General features: G+C 33.6%; 1 protein-coding gene across 1 annotated transcript; it reads right to left on the reverse strand.

Annotated features, from left to right (window-relative positions):
- Positions 1-1,645: 1,645 nt before the first annotated feature.
- Positions 1,646-6,210, reverse strand: SKS2 (SKU5 similar 2). The gene is made up of 9 exons (XM_011102819.3): positions 5,788-6,210; positions 4,984-5,093; positions 4,604-4,874; positions 4,360-4,498; positions 3,696-4,062; positions 2,852-3,217; positions 2,688-2,766; positions 2,080-2,282; positions 1,646-1,975 (listed from the first exon to the last, which is right to left on the reverse strand). The coding sequence occupies exons 1-9, from the start codon at positions 5,920-5,922 to the stop codon at positions 1,876-1,878; spliced, it is 1,770 nt and encodes a 589-aa protein (XP_011101121.1). The 5' UTR covers positions 5,923-6,210; the 3' UTR covers positions 1,646-1,875.
- Positions 6,211-8,509: the final 2,299 nt, after the last annotated feature.

Genomic DNA, 8,509 nt, shown 5'->3' on the forward strand with positions numbered 1-8,509 from the left:
ATACAATTGTAATTGGTTATTATATAATGAAGAAACAAAAGATTTAGGATGGTTGAAAATGGGCGACAACTAGTGACTGGTCATGGTGTATATATATACATATGCATGCGCATGATGATATGATGGAGAGAGGGTTGGGGTTGGGACAAAATGATAGTGGGAGCATATACATATACATATACATATACATACATATATATTTGTGTGCAAAAGAAGTTATATGATGATGCATTGTGAGCATGCATGAAACAAATTCATGTGACTTGCTATAATTAATCAGACCATTAATGCTCCCTCCACCCCACCTTCCATATTATTAATTACTCCTCTCCTTCCATCCATAACTACCCTTTTCATTTTCAGTAATTACTATCATTCATCTCTTATAATTTTGTATTTTGAATTACTTCTAATTTTTACATTTATTTTTAAGTTTAATTTTTATAAAATTGTTAAATTAGTCATTTTTCAGACAATAATATCTACTTTTTTTTAAAAAAAAAATCTCAATTATTTTTAATTGAAAACTATGGTCCTATTCGAAATTAAAAATTGAAATTGGGAAAAATGGAGGATATAAAAATAGCCTAATTTCCGGAAGCGCAGGCAGTGCTATGCCATAAGGGAGACAGCGCGTTGTTTATTCACTCATTCATGTCCCTCTCGTACTCGCTCATCCTTATCTCTTGGATTCAACCAAAATCTAAACTTTTTTTTATTTATTTATAAATAGTCAATAATAAATAAAATAAATAAATTATTTTTTACATTATAAATTATTATAATTTAAAAATTATAATAAAATTAGATATTATTTATTACAAATTGATGTGTGCGATTTTAGCATGGATCAATGAGCTTGGGCTTTTGACGATGGGCAATTAGACCAACCAATAAAAATTTTGAAAAACGCTGTAAACAACACGTTAGCACTCCAACGCCCAAGTTAGTATTGAATTTAGAAAATAATAAACTTAAATGATAAGTGAAATTCGTATTCAACACTGCATAAATAATATAGCAAAGTATTAGCAAAAGTTTCAATTTTTGAAAACATCCCCTGCCTGGGGGGATCAAACCTCTATTTATAGAGAAGTGTCCCTCTTCATTAAGGAACTGTACGTGGTCCTATAAATTCCCAAACCATATGAAGTCAACATGGAGTTACACCAAATATCAGAAGAATGCAGTGTAATTATCCTTAAATAATATATTTAGAGTAGTTGTTGATTAATTATAAATTATTATTAATTTATAGTCTATACTAATATAGAGGTAAGATCTTCATTAATAAAAAAAATTTGTTGCGTTGATAATATTTTTAAATTATTTTTTTTTAAAAAAAATAATAATTATTTTTAATATATTATAAATTAAATCCATCGATTCGGCCCAAAAAACATGGGCTTATCAGATGTCTATTTTACGTTGAAGCATATTTGTTACGATGCATGAAGCGCAGTTAGGCCGGAAGGATAGATGTTATATTTGGTCCTTTAAAAAAAACCTCATTTTTAAGATCAATATGGGAATTAAAAAGTTTAATGAAATTACATATAATATGTTTTCACTTCTTTTCTATATTATTTTTCACTTTACGATAGCAAATTGTAGACTAAAGACGTTAAAAAGTTGGAAAGAATAATGAATGAAGGAAAATGATACTGTAAAGTCATCTTTGGGTACATAAAGAATGATGAGACAAAGAACAACAATAAACATGCTGTAAGAAAATGCTTTCCTACAGAAATAATGTAGTATTTAAAAAAAAAGAAAGAATTTCGACGTCCCACAACGACATATACCACCAAGCCTGACTGCTTCCATCTAAATTCCAGTTGCAAGAATCCCATTTTCATAAATCATAAAGAAAACTTAGCACAAAATGACGATTACTGTAGAAAATACCACTAGCAGAGCAACATAGAGCTGTGAGTGTACATGCAGTGTGGATGCTGAGGATGCTTTCTGAGGCCTGTAAAATTAACAGCAGATTTCCAGGTTAGCAAGCTAATGAATTTACGCATGTTTCTGTGTGTGTGTGTGTGTGCGTGCTTATGGGTCGTTATTGTTCTATACTTTTGCATTCGGCTGAGGGCACCACAGTAGAGAACGTTGTCGGGCGCAGGTAATTCTGTTTTGTTGTCGGTGTCTTCAGGATTGATAATTCTCATGTATGTTTCCTGCCCAAGATACCACCTGTCCAGATTCTCTGTCCTGAGATTCCAGACACCAACATTGTCGAGTGAAACAAAGACTGCAGTCCATCCTCCAGCAAAAACCTTGAAGAGGAATTAAGAGGCATGGGGATTAGGAATGGTAAACGTGATATAAGGTGAAAATAATATTTCGACTCTAATGAACAAATATAGAGTTGAAGTAAAGAAGTCTCGAGCAACGGATTGTTTTAAGGCAAAAATATAGCAAACACCAAGCCACCGTTGATTGTGTCTCAGATTAAGAAAAAGCAAGAAATATTACTAGCCCCAATTGGGTTTGACCGAACCTAGGCTAATCACACGACAAGTTAATCACAATGCTATATAATTAGTTGTACAGTGAAAGAAGAGTGATTAATAACACGACAAGTACAATACTAGTTATAGTTATGATTAATTAAGTATGGCCCAACCCATTATATGCCCTGCGCTCAAAACCAAAATGTCGTTTCATAATATACTTCATACCTGAACAGTAGAGCGAGATATTGCATCCCACCTATTGTAAGAACCTCTATTATTCTCCGTCCATTCACCATAACCCATCCTGAATATGATAAACCAAAGTAGAATTACACCCAAAGGAACAGTTCATTAATGAGAATAGATGAAACATCAGATTTAAACCATACCCAACTACAAAGAATGAATAACCATCCAGATGAAAGGTCTGCACGACAGTATCGTTATTCTGCAATATGATTTCTATAAATCCCTTGTATGTAGCATTTATGATAGATCTGTCCACTATTGGTGTCCTGTTCAGTGGCTTATTTGGAAAATCAAGCTTGTAATCACCCTTCACTTTATACACATCGGCAAGCCTTATTGGAGTATCAGGATTGACGAATGATATCCCATTATATGTAGCTCGTAGTTTCCCATCAATCATCACTGGTGGAAGACTCTTGAGTATATACACATCAGTGACATTGATTTGACCATAATGGAAGGAACCTTGTGGATTCGGACGAGCTCCACTAGCAGTGACATTTTGCCTGACCATGTGAACAGAGAAAGAGATTTAGAAATCTTATTATGAACACCACACTGACAAAAGATTTGAGTACTTAGAGGAGCAGCATTGGTTTGCTTCACAAACTGTTATCGTGTTAAAGATACCAGTCAGTCTAAATTATAATTGTATACGCTTATTTAGCATCAGTTTACTTTTCTTCTTGTTGCCAAAGATCCCCCGAAATAACAAAAGGAAACAATTTAAAACATTTCCTGAACGTCCTTGTTCTTGTTTTCTTGACTGTAATCTCATGGTTAGGCTCCAGTTATAGAAAAAGTGATTGCAACAATTTCTAAATGAGAAATTCTACCCAACTACAGGTACAAGAGGATTCAGGGGGAGACCAACTGTCTCTGTGCAGAAAAACTAGGCCTAGTTGACTATGTCAGCTGATAATATGAATTAAGTGAAGAGATCAAAAGTTTAATGTCGCTAAAGGACAGATATCGCATGCTTACCTGATGGACATTGCCTGGTTCAGTGAATATGATGTGTCATAAAAATCATTTGGTGGGTCTGGGAGGGGACCAGTAGCACTCCCTTTTGAGTTAGAATAATGCAGAACTGCTACTCCAGTTACTCTTTGCCAGAGTGATTGATTGACAAACCTAGCACTTGCCACAATGTAATAATCGCTGCTTGCATTCTGATCCATGGTTACGAGGAATGAGTAAGACTGCCCAACATGGATATCCAAGCTAGTATAGTTCTGCTGAGATGTGTAATAACCCTCTGTCTCTGCCAGAAGTAAGTTGTGGCTCTGGATCCGAAAATTCAAACAAGTGGAGACTCCAACGTTATGCACCCGAATGCGGTAAGTTTTGCCTGCCAAGCACAAAGAAACCTAAAAACTCAGGATACTACATGGCTGAACACCAAGAAACCCAAAGCCAAGCATAACATATTATTCTGATCTAGCTTGTTGACAATAACTAACAAAACAGCAGTTATGTAAGTTGTTTCCAAGTCACTAAGCAGAATCTTACTGAATAATAAATGATGCAATTTACAGATATGAAAACAATTCAATAACCAACTTGTTGATATTTGAAATTCCAAACATTCGGAGATTCAGTCGATTGAACTGCGAGAAACAACAAAGGACTCATCAAGGAACCCTACCAGGATCAACATTTATAGTCTCGTGCTCAATGCCATCAGGAACAAGAGAGTTGTTGTATCTGTATGGTCCCTTTCCATTAATAAGAACTCCATCTGGCATTCCCAACTCTTGTCCGGCGTCAAGGGCTTTGCGAAGAGCCTAATGGTTTCATGCAAATCCGACATCAGACAAAATAGTACTCCAGAACCAACTGCATTAATCAGCATTAACAAATAAACTAAAAACAAACCATAGAGCACCTACCGTATGATTGCGGGTATACCAATCACCGATCATGATGACTATATCCCCATCAGGAGTATTGAAAGGAATAGGAATAATATTTCGATTCGTGATAATAAAGGGACCAAATCCACCAGACGCTCTCTGCATGTTCAGCGATGGGAAGTAAAAGAAGCTACCAATCTGATCCTTGACTTGAAACTGGTACGTCCAGTTCCACTTTGGGGGGATGGGGCAATTTGTGCCCAAAACCCCATCTTGCCATGAAGACCGGCGCATCTGGATGCCAGACCTACAACCAAAACGACAGCAATCACACACTGTAAACCAGATAAAAACAGAGGTTAAAATTTTGTAAAATAAGGATATAATTATTCTTTTTGCATTCTATGAAAGCATACCATGTGACTAGAAGATCTTCATCCAATTTGTTCTTGACATTTACGACGACATTGTAATTAGTTGTGACGTTAATAACAGGGCCTGGGAACTTCCCATTGACGGCTATTACCTGCAAAAGGCAGTCAAAAGTACAAAATCATCATCTGCTGCAAATATAATTCACAATTTAAATAATTAAAACAAGAAAAATACTCCAATGAACGTGTTTGTCAAGATTCTATTTTTCATTTCACCAGAAAAGCAGAATTGGGACGAATATACACAGATCGGGAAATTGAAATGACAAAATCATTTACAAATATCAACCAGAAAATCCTCCAAAGTATCAAAAAGCGCAACAAATGATACTACCTCTGGGCTCTGAGTAAACAAACATAATGAGAATTACGAGAAAAAGTTCTTCCAATCAATTGTGGTCAGATTACCAAATCAAGCTCTATTCCTGACTTACTGCGCTACCTAGCAATCGACTAACACAGCGGAAAAAGTAAATGGGTAATCAGATACGAAATAGAGGTATTCCAAACTTTAGCACTCGTTCAAAATTCAACCCAGAAATCGAAAGCCGTATCCACAAAATAAAGAATCAGCAACAAGCAAAACCACACTTTTTGATCCACTCACATCCCAACAAAGCCAAGATTCATAAAAACGAAATTCACTCACATCCCAACACACCCAAGATTCAAACCAAACGAAACACATCCAAAAATGGAGAGTAAGAAGTGTGGCCTTTTTCAAAACCCACAACCAAAAAGTCGAAAGACGAAAAACAGAGAACACAAAATCAAAATTCATTTCACCTGTTGAGGAACTCCAAGTGGAGAAGCAGTGATGTAAGAGAAATCCAATTCAAAGTTGGCAAATGGGTCCGCACCCAAACAAACTCCCAGTAGCAAACCAACGCAAATCAAGTAAGCCGAACCAAACGCCGCCATCAGCGACAAAATCGAACCCAAAAACTTGTAATGACAAATACAAAAAAGAATTGGGAAAACAATTTAGTGTAGTTCCTCAAAACTCTCAACTCCTCCGACTTGGGCTCCTTCGTTTCTCACATGAAAACACACAGCACTACGCAAATGCACAGACAGAGAGAGAGAGAGACAGAGAGCGGCAGAGAGTTTGTTTCAACTTCCTTTACAACTTTTGAAATCAAGAAAACACAGAAGAGAAGGGGTGAGTGGGAGTAAATAGAACGGCTGCTCAGTACTGTGTTTGGCTTTTTCCGTAATTATATTCGTTTCGCCCTAAATGTAATTGAAATATTATGTCCTTTTTTTACTTCTAGAAATGTGTGGCGTGATATGCGCTTTTCTCTACCGGTTACTTGTTAAGCCGGTCGCGATTCTCTTTGAAAAATAACTTAATTTTTAAAGATGATTTTTTTCTTTTACACTTTTTTTTCTCTATTATGCAAAAAGGGTTGCCAATAGATCTTAATTGTTAAACAAACTAGCCGTCGACATACACCGTTTCTGCCACCATATCACAAGTGAGAGATAATAAACATGGATCAATAAGTTGAGAGGGAAAAAAAATTACACTTGTAATACTATTAAAAAAAATTAAAATTATTATTTTAATCAATTCTTTTCTAAGGGGAATAAATTAATTAAATAGTTAACATTTAAATATTAAAAAATTAATTATGAATAATATATTTAATTTTATAATAGTATAGATACTAAGGGGTGATTATTTTGGTGGAAATTTTTAGTGTAAAATTAAAAAGTATTGAATTCTATGATTTTAACTATGGATTTTTTTTTGAAAATTTACTTTGATTTAATGCTTTCAAATGAAAATATATACAATGGGATTGATATTTTAGTGAAATCAATAAAAAGAATTATCACATTCTGTATACCTCATAACTATAAGATGCTAGAATCAGATATTGTTTTCTACTATATTCTTAGTTGATTAGTGAAATATTATGTCAGATTTAATATAGATATTTAAATTTTAAGAAAGATATAATATGTATATATATAATTTTGTAAATAAAAATGCAGATTTGAAAATCCCACCAATTTTTTAGTTAGAAAACAATAAAAAGAACAATAGTAGCTGCTACTTCAGTCTTAAAGAGTAAATAATTAAATTATTCCCTAATAAATCTATTCAAATTAAATTCTTGATATTTTATAGAGATAAATAGTAATTAAAAAAAGTCATATATTAGCTCTATGTGTTCAAAGGGCAACCGGCTGTAGCCGGTGAGAGGAAAGCGACCCGAATCGACAGTCAACAGTGGAGCAACCAGCGCCCTTTCCCCACCTAACGGTCGGATTTCTGGCGACGCTTTCACATGCAAATAATGTGGGGTCCATTGCGACACGGCTGCCGTGGGACCCACTACTACTCATCTATATTAAGACATAAATGTTATCCAGTTCCATATTTGCTATGTCCCCACCCCACAAATTGCGCTTTTGCTGTACTTCCCGCCAATTTTGCACCAGTTGTCGATTTCTCATTTAATTTTTGTTTTGCCCTTCTGTCTCCAACCCTCCATTATAAATTAAATAATCAATTAATAACTTAACATATTCAATTTGTGTGTAAAATATTAAAAAATAATAAAAACTATTATAACCCTTTCGGGTGATTTAGTGTTGTTACACGTAGACAGGTACGATTTAGAAATTTTTAATACATTTGATGTTTATTTTCATCTAAAAAATAAATTTTCAAGTGTTCATATGAGTCACCGAATTAGGTGATATTAACAAGAACATATTGAATCAAGATTTACATTTACACCCGACTGACTATTTCTGGATTATTACAAATCAAATAAATCTTTTTCTGATCAAACTATTCTTATACATCTTCACACGTCAGTACATGTGATGATGTATATTTTCATCCTTATAAGAATAATTTAATTTAAAAAAAACTATTATACTTTTATACCTACATAACATATATATATATATATAATGTTTTATTAATCATACACGTTATCTTGAATTGACAAATATAGCATATTAATGTGACATGTAATACGACATAAAAATGAATTGATAAATAGGTTTGCTATGGAACACATTAATTATATGTTTATTTTAATTATTCATAATTTGATTGAACTTTGTCTGATATATCATATTGTATTGAGCTTATGGTTATGGGTGTAAATAATTAATACAGATACTCCAATAATTATGACAATATGTCATTTCATGTGATAAGAATTTGTGTATACATTTGAGGGGTAATCTATTTAATGAGAAAATTTTATGTTTGAATTTTATTGGGTGCGAGGTTCTATTTAGCCGACAATAATCATAAACTGCAAGAAAGAATTAATTTCGAGTCTAATAAAATTGGGGACACTTTCTGAGAAAAAAACTACTAAAAAAAAGAATTTGCGCAAGAAAGCAAGTCATGCAATAAATATGAGTTTTTATTATTTTTTAATATGATAAATATTTATTAAATATAGTTAATCGCAATGTATGAAAACATGGATACATTTAAATACAGAGATATTTCAAAATTGGTATTTCGAGGAAA

This window comes from Sesamum indicum, linkage group LG7 (genome assembly GCF_026168435.1).
Source record: "Sesamum indicum cultivar Baizhima isolate 11 linkage group LG7, ASM2616843v1, whole genome shotgun sequence".
Classification (NCBI taxonomy): Eukaryota; Viridiplantae; Streptophyta; class Magnoliopsida; order Lamiales; family Pedaliaceae; genus Sesamum; species Sesamum indicum.

Bases quoted from the DNA above. Each gene is read 5' to 3' on its own strand.
- SKS2 (XM_011102819.3), bottom strand. From the start codon at position 5,922: ATGGCGGCGTTTGGTTCGGCTTACTTGATTTGCGTTGGTTTGCTACTG. The intron at 5,094-5,787 runs GTGAAATGAATT...TGCCTTTTGCAG, and splicing joins CACTTGGAGTTCCTCAACAG to GTAATAGCCGTCAATGGGAA. The intron at 4,063-4,359 runs GTAGGGTTCCTT...TGTGCTTGGCAG, and splicing joins GACTATAAATGTTGATCCTG to GCAAAACTTACCGCATTCGG.